The sequence below is a fragment of the Urocampus carinirostris genome, chromosome 10 (assembly GCF_059441175.1).
Source record: "Urocampus carinirostris isolate Australia breed hairy pipefish chromosome 10, RoL_Ucar_1.0, whole genome shotgun sequence".
Lineage (NCBI taxonomy): Eukaryota > Metazoa > Chordata > Actinopteri > Syngnathiformes > Syngnathidae > Urocampus > Urocampus carinirostris.
Window position 1 is genome coordinate 16,964,371 of NC_142358.1, and position 14,065 is coordinate 16,978,435.

General features: G+C 38.0%; 1 protein-coding gene across 3 annotated transcripts in view; it reads right to left on the reverse strand.

The window, feature by feature from the left end:
* LOC148357939 (homeobox protein cut-like 1) overlaps positions 1–7,675 on the reverse strand; it is a 125,482-nt gene extending 117,807 nt beyond the window's left edge. The window contains exon 1 of one of the 3 annotated variants that reach the window (XM_088344963.1): positions 7,505–7,675. In XM_088344963.1, the coding sequence (XP_088201089.1) occupies positions 7,505–7,567 (63 nt within the window). In that variant the 5' untranslated portion in view covers positions 7,568–7,675. The remainder of the gene's footprint in view (positions 1–7,504) is intronic. The other 2 variants (XM_088344964.1, XM_088344965.1) reach the window with 2 other exon arrangements.
* Between the last annotated feature and the right edge of the window lie 6,390 nt (positions 7,676–14,065).

Consider the following 14,065-nt stretch of genomic DNA (forward strand, 5'->3'; position numbering starts at 1 on the left):
TTGGGGGTGCGCCCTATAACCCGGTGCGCCCTATAGTGCGGAAAATACGGTACTTACTAAACTTTCAAACCTGCGGCTTACGCAAAGATGCAGCTAATTCGTGCATTTTTTTCTAACAGCCGCCAGGGGCGCCCGAGCAGTAAAGGTAAGAGTGAGACTAAAGTGTCATGTAACTTTCTGCTAACAAAAAACTAACATGAACAGACCCCCATCATGGAAAATGTGTCAATAGAAAGAGGAGGGCATATATCGAGTTGGAAATAATTTTACGAGTCTTTTTATTTGTAAAGGGATATAATGTGGCGAAACGAACGGATTACAAGAAGCAACATACAACGAAGCAGAATTTTTTTAGGCGGATTTCTCCTCATTTGTCGGCATTACCATGCGTTTTGGAGTAAATATTTTACACGGTTGTATTTTATCGATTGTCCTTGATGTGAAAAAAAAAGCAATTTTTGCGGACATTTAAAGAAGGTTAAGACGGCCAGAGTTACGCCGGCTTTATAGTTTTCAGGTATCTTGTTTCAGCCTGATCGTGATGTTTCTTTCAAGAGTATATTTTTAATCCCAAGAGTTTAAGCTTTCCAATGACATGTGGCATGACGTATTTCAGTGACTGGGGAGATCGTTGACACGTATTTGTTTGTCAAAAGTCCAGTGGCCCGTTAAGGGGTAAAGGTACCGTATATAATTAAAACTCTATGTGTACCATCTCTCTTTGAAAATCCCCATGTTTCAATGTGGGCACATACGGGTTATGTCAGGTTCAGCTTATGTATGTACAAAATTCTGTTTCATTTAAAAATGTACTGGGTGCGGCTTATAATCACGTGCGCCTTCTATTTTACGGTACAGTAAATATGATGAATGAAACCTCCAAGAACCAACACAGGAGAATTGTTAACAGCAGAAGTCTCCAAAGTTTTTCAAGCTGAGAGCTACTTCTTGTTACTAATTAGCACAAAGGGAACCCAGTTTGATATGCATTTCTAAAAACACGCATCATTGTATTAGTATGTTCTTACTACGTCATAACCAGGTTATCATAAGAATGGTTAAATAGATCAACCACTACAAAAAAATAATTTTATAAGAAAATCACAACGACCCAGCACTGGTGAGCTATTTTCAGGACAGGTCCATGGGCACCTCAGCTCTCCTTAAGAGGCATGTTGGAGACCCCTGGTTTACAGAAATGTGTAAATTGAACATTGTGTTGATTAGTGCTTCCAGCATTCCAACTAACATATCGCCTAATGGGGTTGAAACAGGCAAATAATTTGGGGTAACTAGTTTTATTACACTGAGGAAAGAATGAATAAAAAATAAGTCCCAAATGTTGCTACATGGTATTTTTGGTTATTCTAAGTACAAAAATCCCTTACTTTAAGGCATTTCACCTTTCATGGTGTTCCCGCTTCACAAATTTTCATCATGCATTGTGTTCTGCATTCTGATTGGCTCAACAGTCCATAATGGGTTGGATAAATATTGCTAAAAAATCTGTTTACAGGTACAGTATACAGAACTTTTATTCTTAACCAAATAATTGGGCTGGTGAAAATTGTTTGGTGTTCCGCTTCAATGTATTACAGTATAAATGTATAATAGAATAGAATAGAATATACCTTTATTGTCATTAAAATGGGTTAATATATTGTGACAGCGACATTGGGCATGACACTCCAGTTTCACACATTCACAGTGAGGTAAAAAAAAAAAAAACAAGAAGATAAAGGAACAGAGAAGATAAGGTTATAAAACAATGAGGATAAGGTTATAGTTATAATTTACACAATATTTACACAAGAAATGTGTGATAAGGCGAAAATCATAAAGTTGACACCTTTATTTTTTTACAAGTTCTATTTGGGACATTACCACCGCAAGAAATAGTTAACTGTATTGTTCTTGTTTTTATGTCACAGACTAGTTAAAATGTAGTAAAACTAGTTTTTGTTCCAGATAATGTTGCTTATTAAAGGCATACTTGCAAAAAACAAAAAAAAACCTACCTTTTCAGACACAATTGCCAACAAATTGGACCAACTTCGTACGGTTGACTTAAGGCTACAATATACAATATATCTTGACTAATAATGAAATTGAAGACAGAAATTACAATTTTGAAATAATAAAATTTTTGAGGAACACGTGTGCACAAAAAATGGTGACAATGTTTAACATTATAGTAGACTTTATTTGGGACTGACAATTGGCTTGAAGCCCGCACACTTATCTGGAGTGAGAAGAACTGCTAAAAAAAGCTTTCAGTTTTGCTTTCAAATATAAAATATTGGAAGAATGAACCTCATTTTTATAGTATTCACGTTCTGCTTTTGAATTTCCTAGTGTGTCTGGAAGCTATCCATTATGATCAACAGGCTTTTTGCTGTATTTTGGAGTGGCGTTGCGGGAGCCACCGTGGGGTTGAGACATAAACATTTGTAATCGTGAAATTGAGGTGCATCGAGTACGACTGATGCTTCCTGTGGTATTTCTATGCTTTTTCTCACTTTGTAAATCGCTTGCATCCATAGTCTTCAAGAATCGTTGACTTATTCATTGGCCTCTTGAGTTGTTGCGTGAGTTATGGATGCAACTTCCAGTTTGAACTGGAAACTTGGTTTCGGGTAATATGGAAACAATTTAAGCCAGTTGATTCTCTACAACCGTTACAAACATAAACATTGCGGGGGACGCCATTTACCGCATCTTAAAAGATAAAACATAACAATACCACTCCTATTATTGTAATAGGGTAGGAAGCCGACCCGAAAAGTGGCCCTACAATAATAGTCGAATGTTTATACGGTACCCAAATTCAGGACCCTGTCATTTCAGACAGTGCGAGGAGTTAAAAAATCTCCGGAGTGGAACATTACCTACCGAGTTCACACCAACAAAGTTGCCCACAATTCGTAAACGATCAGTTGTACAAGGTCAATAATATTTATCAGAAATAGGACGAGAAACCACTCAGACACATATAAAACCGATTACTTCACACTCAATAAAAAATGCATTTAAGGCTGGAAAAAATGATTGTTAAATATTGCTTTCATTGTCACTTTAAAAGGCAAAATTTTGTTACATTCTTCTAATTTTCAGAAATGTATTCTGCAGTATTCCCTCGCTACAACGCGGTTAAGGTTTAACGGTTTTTCTACTTCACAGATTTGCAACATGCATTGTGTTCTGCATTCTGATTGGCTAAAGTCTTTCCACTTATTATTATTTGACGGCACAGTAGTTATTTGTAAAAAAAAAAAAAAAAAAAAAAAAAAAAACCTTGATACAGTGCTTCTACGTGTCAAACAAATACTTCAGCAAAGAAAAATGATTTGTTCTTTGGTTTCAATGCATAATACAGTATTAATTGTATAAGAATAGTCAAGTCAAGTCATAAAATGAAGGTTCACAAATTTTGCCTACCTCGGGTTCTTTTTTGGAACGTAACCCACACTAAAAACAAAAGAGAACTGGGCACAAAAATAGTACTTTAAGACAATTAAAACATTTTTCATATATGTTTTTAATTACAAAATTTCGAGTGGTATTTTAGGTATTATTTACGAAAAATCTTATAAATCATAAATCAACTTACTTACTCTGTAATTTTGTTTGGTACAGATACTGAATAGATTGGAAAACAGATCAAATCTAATTGAAAGAAAATTAAATAGAATTGACTCAGAACAATAGTATCGATACCCAACCTTAATTGCTTGATGAGACAACAGCAAGATTATAAAATATGTATCAAGATTTAACTGGTATACGTGCTGATAAAAATAAGACATTTGTAGATTGAAGGGACACTGTGTCATATTTGAGCACTAAATGTCACTGTATTATGTAGAGCAACTGAAAACAAGTGCTACAATGCACAAAGAGGAATACAAACTATGGAGACTCAAAGGCACAAAATGCACATTTTTTGGCCAGCCTTTTACAAGGCTTTTTGTTTTGAGGGGTACCCTTAGCTGCAAGATGGCTGACAATCATGTCAGCCCCCTCCAGGTAAGGCTCACGATATGTCAAATAAATGCTAAATCTCCACTCAAGACTATCTGAAAAAGGATTGTCAATGTATTCTTTCTTTTTACTCAAATCAATATTGTTCTATTTTGTCGGATGAAGATGTTCTTTACCACTAAGAGGCATTAAATATTATACACTGTCCCCTTAATGCAGTGTTGACTGGTAGCAGTCAAAAAGCACGTTAAATACTTTTATACATTAGAGGGGCAGTAAAATGCAGGGTTCCCTCTATACAAATTAATTCACACATGTTAATCATGTGACAGGTTCCCATTTTAAACGTGGGATGCAATTTGTATCTAAATTTATATTTAACTCATTTTTAAAATACCTGTCCACATTTTAGATCGATCGATCATCCCTATTATCAATTGACAATAGACAACGACCGCTCATCGGGTAGGCCTGTTATCGGCATTGATATTTAGGAATTTGACGGATATCAGGATTAGCATTTTTATTCATACAACGGGACGATTATTTATGTTTGGATGCAACTGAGTCTCTTTGGTTTAAGTGAAAGATTAGTCATGTTTGTTGCATTGAAATTCTAATTTATTGTTAAACAATTTAAGGGAATATTTTAGTTTTTATGTACCTTTATACGAGTTGTTGCTAAACCTAATTTTATTTCCTGCTATGTTAGTTTTTGGTTTAAGTGAAAGAATGTACATGTTAGTTGTGTTAAAATTTTAATTTATCTACTGTAAAAGGTTTCAGAGAGCTATTAAAGTTTTATCTGATTTTATAACAAATATTCTTAGTTTCTAGTTGCATTATTAAACATATTACAAATTTTTAGGCTTTTACAGCAATTTAAATTGGCTCCAAATATCTGTTATCGGCCTCCTTTAAATACTAATATTTGGTATCGGCCCTGAAGAACCAGTAGCGGTCGATCCCTAATTTACAACAAAGAGAGCAAAACATAAGTATTACAGAACTCTTAAGGTCCAACCCTGGCGACATCAGGAATTTCCATCAGAGTGAAGTAAAGTCACGTCCAGTTTGCTAGAAAGGCTCCCCGGAATCTTCCCATGCGTTTTTCCGAACACACAAGTGGGAGATTTCACACTTCTTGGTATTCCGGAACACGGCGCCATCCATTACAATGTGCAGAAAAATAGACCCGAATGAGGACTTTCTCTGAGGACTTTCCTCCAGGAACCTCTTGGTGGGAGTGAGAGTAAATAAGATGTCATCAATAATAGACACTGATCGTTCTGAAGAGTTGTGCACATACACGCACATACACCAGCTCTGACTGATTCCTATCCCGCAGACAGGCCTGCCAAGCGCCAGCCTTTTTGCACACGCTCAGATTCACTGTCCTGACTAATCGCTTGTGATAGGGGCCTTTGCCATAATTACCCAGGGCCTTATCACAAACTTATGCGATGCATTTTTCATGTCCTGGCTGCTGGCGCTGCCTTCACTGTCCATGCTGGCAGTCCATCTACTAGGCTATGGGAGAGAGAGGGGTGGGGGGGTGGCTGATCCCTCACATTCACACTGCAGTTCAAACAGGGAGAAATGGGTGAGAGCGGGGTGAAGGGCCAGTAAGGAGAGAGGGGAGGGAAAAAAATAAAAAATGGAGGAGGGGAAGGTGCCAGTGAGAGATTGGATGGCGAACAGGAAGGGGGAGGGAAGCAGATAGCGAGGCACATTTTTTTACATAATGCATGAACAAGGGGGCTGGGGTAGGATCAAATAAATAGGAGAAGTGGAGCCTTGATGATGTGGCATAAGTGCAACACAAAGGCCACCGGGAAGACTTGCTTACTGTCCTTTTGTTCTGAGCCGGTCGTGACCCAAATTAAAGTTTCGATCCAGTGCAAATCAGGATGAGGTGGGGGCTGCGTTTAACCAAAATAACGCCATCGTATGTTAATGACCCCGGTGGGCTTCTGCTATTAGTCATCAAGTTGAAGTCCAGCTAGGGCACGTTCGCGTTAAATGCCAAGAGAAGGGGAAGAGGAGGGGGCATTCATATATTCCTACACGCACACAACAGTGCCATTGTCTGGATGTCTTGTGATAGGTCAAAGGGAAAGAACCGGCTGTTTTGGCTCGGCTCACTGAAAAGAGACGACTCTTTCGGCACCCAAGCGGCTCATTAGATTTTTTTGTTTTTAATGATATATGAACAATAGTGAAACATTATGCACCGAATAAATTCATTTTGAGAATGTGGGTTGTTATAATATTAGGATAGAATTTATTGTTTCAATATACAGCAACTTTAACTTAGTTTAAACTTTCCAACAAGACAAAGATGATGCAAATCATTTTGATCAGCGCTTTCAAGAGACAGGGAGAAGGAAAGGGGGAGAAGTAAAGAGACAGGTGAGAAAAGAGATTAATAGAGAGAAAATGAGTGATGGAAAAAGAAACAAAGGGAGGAGTGAGAGAGAGAGAAATAAAGTAGAGAGGGAAATAGAGAGAAAGAATAAGAAAGAATAAGAAAGAGTGAGAGGAAGAGAAAAAGGGAGAGAGCGAGCGCGCGATTCGAAGGGAACCGATTCTTTTCATTCATTTTAAAGAGCCGGCTCCTAGAGCCGTTTCGCTCGCGAACGACCCAACACTACCGTTCACACGCATTCACTGGGCCCAGTATTCGGCTCCGGTTCTACGGGCGCGCGCACGTCCGGGATTAATGGTGCGCGCGTGCACGAACTCCGGAGTTCGTCGTAGAAACAAAAAATACATTTAACAAGGTCAGCCCATCTCTCGTGCTGATGAAACAAAAATACAATTATAAAATTGAAACTATGATAAACACATGTTGTTTAGTTTATTAAAAAAGGGAGAGACAAGTGTTTAAATGGTGGTTAGAAACGGCGACCAATCGCCACTTGGCGTCAAACTGCCTCCGAACCGCTAGCCATAAAAGCTCGTTAAAAATGTCAAGTAAACTTGCTATAACGCTCATTAAGAAGACCTCTAAAAGAAAATAGTTGTCGTGTGAACTATCCACGTCGGGTGTCCCCCTGCTGCCGCCGCTCAATATTCTTTCCCTCCCCCGCCGAGGTAGCCAGCTCCAGGCTAACTCGTCGGGCTAACTACGGCTACTAAAAGTTGAACAACACGCGATAAAAAGGTGGCGAAGGCGAAAAAGCTTCCCCGTACTGGCCCCGACGTCGCTCAGCGGCGGCGGTTTCGAGGGGTCGACCGAGGAGATGTTGGGGGGAATATTCGTTATTTGACCGCATCCCGGCGGCGTCGCCCCCACCGGTAGCCGGTCGCGGTGGTCCAATCGATGCGGAATTGAACAAAGAAGATCAATTTCTGATCAGCGAGAGCAGCCACTTTCATCGATGCGAAGGGGGAGCTCTCCGGGCTCTCTTTCCCCCCTCCGTGAACGAGGCGACTGGCAGAACAAAAACACGCAAGAAAGCCACCCGGGAGAGGAGCGCGAGTGGCCGCCGAAGCCAGCCCGAAGGCGGCGTCCACTGACCTGTAGTTGTTGTAAGTCAAAGCGCTTCCAATATTGAAACATCGATCCTGCATTGGCCGCCATCTTGAGACATATTGAGACAGGAATGAGATGCTGATAGAGCGCGCGGGGGTTGGAGTTCAGTGGAGGGGAGCGGGCGTAAGGAAGACCCGGAGTGGATTCATCACCGCGCCGCTCCTGGATTAGGGACGCCACTGGAACGAACACCCCACAGGGATTGTCGCTTTAATAACGCCATTGTAATTGCTTAAATAGCTTTTTATCAATACGCGGAATTCACAGGTGACTACCAACCGGGTGTTATATTACCTTTTATTCTTAATATTTTCAAAACTGAAACAACACCCACCTCGGTTTTGAATTGTATGTCTACTAGCACTACCTTCAATTGTTCCTTTTTATCTTATTTGTTCATTTTAATTTGCATACCTGTCAACCTCCACGTCTCCATGCCCTTACAAACTGTCGTATTTTCCCTTACAAAATACAAAAAAAATTACACCACATTTTTTTTTCATACGTGTTTATTTATGTAGTTTAACATGTTATATTGTACATGTGTTTCGTAATATCATCCATCCATGCATCCATTATCTGTACCACCTATCCTCAGTAGGGTCACAGGGGTGCTGGAGCCCATCCCAGCTATCTTTGGGCAGGGGACACCCTGAACTGGTTGCCAGCCAATCGCAGGGCACAAAGGGACAGACAATTTGCTCGCTTATTCACACCGAGGGACAATTTAGACCGGCCAATTAACCTAACATGCATGTTTTTGGAATGTGGGAGGAAACCCACGCAAGCACGGGGAGAACATGAAAACTCCACACAGGAGGTTTGATCTCACGACCTCAACTGTGCCGCACACGCGCTAACCCCTGCGCCGCCGTGCTGCCTCGTTTTATCATATATATTGTTAATTAACATTTTGTTGTGAGATCCCGAGTTGCTCGATATGAATAAGCTTTATTATAAAAAAAGTTCAAAAATTAAGTAGCTTGGACGTTCGCTGTAGAAGGAAAAAAATACATGCAAATATAATTTAGTAGAATAATACATTTTCTTATTCGAATTATGAATTCATTTTCTGCATTAAACCTGTCTTTTTTCATTTTCTCATTTTATACTTTATTTTTTTCTTAACTTCTTTATACAACATAATAATTCGTAATAACATGCATCGAAGCAAGTGAGCCGTTTGAGAGGCTCTCTTTAATGAGTTGAGCCGAAAAAGCCGGTTCTCTAAAAAGAGACGGACTTCCTTTCACTACACAACTACCACATGAAATCCGATGTTTTTTAAGACCACATGTATTTTTAAGTTTACTCATTCAACCCCGCCTGTTGTTTACAAATCAGAATGACTTACGGCATTTTAATTTGGTTTCGGCCATTGCGACTTGATTGTATCCAAAGAAAATTTAAAACTATGTTGTAATGTAGGCCTACTTTTGCTTTGTTCACGTGTGATCGGAATGATGGGAAATCCCCAGGCGGCAGACGCATGCGCACAGTAGCATCAAACGTCTCGCTTCGTTTGCAACGAAAAAAACGATACTGAGATAGAGGCTACCGCGGCGAACTTGATTGATTTGAAGTTTCGTGATAGTTGGTGTATACCGGATGATACCCATAATTGACAAATTTGCGTTTTTACGTACAGATTTCCTTGTTCGTCGCACACGTCTTAAAACGCATAATAAACGTACTTTGTATGGCAAAAACGTACAGGTTGACAGGTATGGACACGTTTAATCTCGTTGATAACATTGATTATTACGTTTTAAACAGTAATAATAAAGATTATTCTAATAACTATTGTGATCAAAAACACCACATTCCATATGAAAACACCAAACTCGTGTTATATTACCTTCTATTTTTATGATTTAGAACCAAATTTAAATAACACCTACCTCGGTCTTGAATTGTGTGTGTCTACAACAGGGCTCCCCAACGTGGTGCTTGCGGAAACCAAGGTGCCCCCTAAGGACAGTTTACAAGCCCGAAAATATAGCTCAACAGTGCGGGGTCATTGTGATTTACTAGTAAAAAAATGTATGTAAGTGTTTAGGTGGTTTCTTTTCTGCTTTCTGATAAATGATACGCTACCTTCAATAATTAACCAAGTAAAGAAATTGGTAATAACATGATAAGTTATTATTTTAGAGATGCATCTCAAACTGGATCCCCTTTAGCCTAATTACTAAATAAAACATAATTCTCGGTTTGAGAAAGGTTGGAGACCACCTATCTAGTGTATAACATATTTTATTCTTGTATGTGTAGCCACATGTTTTACAATCTGAATTTTACTTTACATTAAGGATAGGTTTCATTTAATTTACATAGTATTCATTTATATTTACTTATATTTCTAAGTTACATTAGGCTCTTTGAAGTCAGCTATTACACTGATCTGGGGACATTGTGTATTGTTTAGCGCCTTTTAGCAGTAAAAAATACAATATTGATTTCAATAATAAGCAAAACTACTCGAAGTACCATTTCAATGTGCTTATTTTAAAATCAGGTAAGGTCACATACCTGTCCACTTAAACATTCTCCCCAAATTGTATTCGTTTTTTTGATCATTTCAAATTGTGTATCATGTATAACAATATTTATAAGATATTGTTTAATATACTGCTACATATAATAAGCAACAATAAAAGTGGAGGAAGAACTGAGAAAGATGTTGAAATAATTGTTTGTGTTGTTTAATTTGCTATTCATTATAAATTTGTCTCACACAAATTATCTTTGTTTTTATTCTACTTAGTTGTCTTGCTGTGATTAATAAGCTCTGTGTTGCGTAGGTAAGGTTTATTATAGCTTAATAAGGGAATTGCAATCATTATTAGGGGAGCAACTGGCTGAGGTTAACAGTGATGTATGTGTGTCCTGGAGTGTCACGTCTGATCTCATTGGAAACAAAATTTACTACGTTGTTATCAGTGATAATAAAGACAATTCTAATCATTATTACGATCAGAAACCTCACATAAAAACTATTAAATCGGGATAAATTGTATCAGAATGCTGGGTTTGAATAACACAATTAGAATTGTCTTCATTGTCATTGAAAACAACGGAGTGAACATTGTTCAAGATAAACATGTAACAAAAACCTAAAGGAGAAAAATAAGATAAAAGAATGTCGGAATAAATAGGCAACATTTTTACAAGCTAGTGCTTAGAGGCTAGCCTAAGTTGTAACAATAGTGCAATCAAAAAAGTACATAGTACAAGGGTGTATCTTTGGTCTTGGCATTAGTGGGGACACAGCACATTCTTTTAAGTAATCACAAAATATTAGTAGGGGCAAAACAATAATTTCTCGATATTGGTGGGGACACGTCCCCTCCGCCTATTCCAAAACAACACCCTTGCTAACGTACCACTAGTGCAATAACATTTAGCAGCAACAAAACACCCAAATATGTAGACACAATGCAATTATGAATACCCATTTTTCAATTCAACTGGCCATATATATATTTTTCAAATTCTTGTTCGTATGTTTAGGGTAGTCATATTGAAGAATGTGGAAAAGAAAGAAAAGTGCAACATCTATTTTAAAGGAGTATGTGCAACTAATTTCAAAAAATTATCTAAAGCAAACCAAATTCTTGGGAATGCACTTTTCACACAATTAACTAAAACTCAAAAGTGCTGTCCTGTATATAAGCATTCAGTAAAACAACCTCCCAAGACCTCTTATTATGAAATCTTCTCCTTTTTTGATGAAAAATGGTTGCTTCAATGTTTGAAAAAGTAACGAACAAAAAAGGTTATAAAGTTCCTTATTATTGCATATAAAAATAAAAGCACCATGTCATTCACATTTATTTTTGCCCTCCATGCAAACTTGGAGAGCCGGTTGGAGACTGTGGAGGGACCAGATGTGGGCCGCAGTCCTTTTAAAAAAATCTTGCTTTCGACAGAGAAAAGGACAGATACCGTTGATAACGTTGTTATAGGTTACAGCAAATAGGTTTTATCGGTCAAGAAATGTCCTGTCCAAGCAAGATGACCCGTGACTAAGTCCTCAGAGGAAAGAATTCTAAAAATGTTGAGGAAAGGTGCCTTGTTGCAACCTTTAACCCACCTTTAGAATATTTATCCCCGTCCAGCCGTTACGAAAAGAGATATATTACCCATAAATCCTTTACGGCAGGAGCAGGTCATGGCCGACTTTACTGACGGTACAAATACAGCATATGTCGTATAAGTGTTTTATGTAAGAGATATTGTAAAAATGCACACAATTGTTTCTAAAAATATTTGGTCATTCCAACCAGACCTTAGTTCGTCTCTTGATGCCAGTGACACATAGTGTCAGCCTGAACAATGAAATGATTTTTGCTAGATGTTCTACAAGCCTCAGTTTTTATGCTTTCTTTGGTCATACAGGTCTTGTCCTAAGAAAAGAAAACAACATAACATAAAGACCATTTAAAAGAACAACACAAGAAAAATCCTGCGTGTGGAATTGCAGAAATGTATATTTAAGAATTGTTTACATTATCTCTTTTTTACACCAAAACACTGAAAATGTCATAGTTCTGACCAGTGACCGATTCTAATTTTGCACAGACTTCAGACCCAAACAGTAGCATTTGCAGTGATGGGCCTTTGGGGCCTGCAAAGCCTTCTCTGATGGCCTAAGAAATGTCTGAATCATGTGTTGTTAACTATCTCTTGACAATGAATACTTATTAAATGAATCCAAATTGTCAGTCAGCTTCCTTTAATTGCTTTTACTCTGGTTGGCTGCTTCCAGATGTGTGCTTTAATATTTAACAAATTACATTTCAGCCATTACTAATTGCCAGGGTCAGAAATCTACCCAGAGGCCTTCATTATCGGTTCTGCAGGCCCTGAGGAATAACATCGGTGTTGGTTTAGCCAATCAAATTTTGAGCTGGCTGAGCAGGACCTTCTCGAAGACGTAACAAAACGTCAGCGGTTTCATAAACTACGATTGTCTAGCGGGTGGCTAGAAATAGGACAGGACATGCTTGACTTTCAGAATTAGCTTGGATAGCGATAGAACAGAACTTCTTGACGGAACTGAAACGCACGAACAATCTGTACGACTGAGTAATTGATATATTTTTGACAAAAGAAGGATGGATTTTGTGAACAAATAAAAATGATTTTTGGTGAGTAAAATGTGGCTGTATTCCTAAATAAAAGTGCAATTTAAAAAAATGTTTTTTAGTTAAATTGATTCAGAAGTAGCGCAACTGAAGGCCCAAGTGTGAAATACACGGCCTGCTACTGAGAAATAGTGATACTATTTGCAAGCTAAAGGCAAGTTAAGCCATCCAGACATGTTTTTCACACTGCATGGACTATTTTTTTCATAATGGAGGATTACCTATTTTTATGCTTTTATTCATAGGGAGCAGCGCATAGACCTTATTTATAAGTGTAGGTTGGACAATAAAAATGTTTTTTGCTATAGTTTACATATTGCTTTCTTGCTCAGCCAATCAAAGTACGAATAAGATGTAGCTTCATTTACTTGGAAATGTGACTCTGCCTCACCTGAGACGAACCTCGCCGCACGTCACTGGTTCTGACCTAGTTTGAGAGCTCTCGGACCTCCGTAATGAAACACATAAAAATCAAATATTTAAGTGCTTCTTGCGAATAACCTGAATTGTGTTCTTTCTCATAGATAACTGATTAATACTGATTTCGTAAAGCATTTCTTTCTTGTCATGGTTACTGAGGTCCGACACAAATGGTCTTGAATCAATTTTCCCAATTGTGAAAAAGGTGAAAAAAAGAAGTGGTGATACATCCAGAGAATACCAGAAATAGTAGTCAATTGTTATATTTTCTATTATGTAAAGTGCATAGTAACCGGTTTTCCCTATTTTTATTCGATTGGAATGGTCACGAGCCTAGCGCAGTTGACAAGAAATTTACAGTGGATTAAAAGTACTCATCACAATTAATAAAAAATAATACTGTTTTTAACTTGTCAAGGTGGCATAGTGGCTAACTAGTTAGCATGTCCGCCTCACAGTTCTGAGGTCTAGTGTTCAATTCTAGCTACCAGCCTCCCTTTGCAGTTTGCATGTTCTCCCTGTGCCTGTTCTGGTTTTCTCTGGGCACTTTGGTTTACTCCCACTCACCAAGAACATGCACGGCTTTTAAATTGGCTTGTCATATATATATATATATATATATATATATATATATATATATATATATATATATATATATATATCTTGCTTTAAAATGAACTAATAATTAAATAATAATTACAAATTGTTGTTTTGGTGCCCCTTTTGTCCCTTGTGTGTCTTCCTTCATAAAAAATATAGTTAAAAGGTTGTACATATAATTATAATACAGTATGTATAAAAAGTAGATGTATTTTGGGATGTGTATTAATCTGTATTTTGGGGTCCTTTTTTATTTTTCACTCAAATGGAATGTTTACAATGGTCCATCAATTTTCTGCACCGCTTATTCTCAGTAGGGTCACCGGGGTGCTGGAGCCCATCCCAGCTATCTTCGGGCAGTGGGCAAGGGACACAC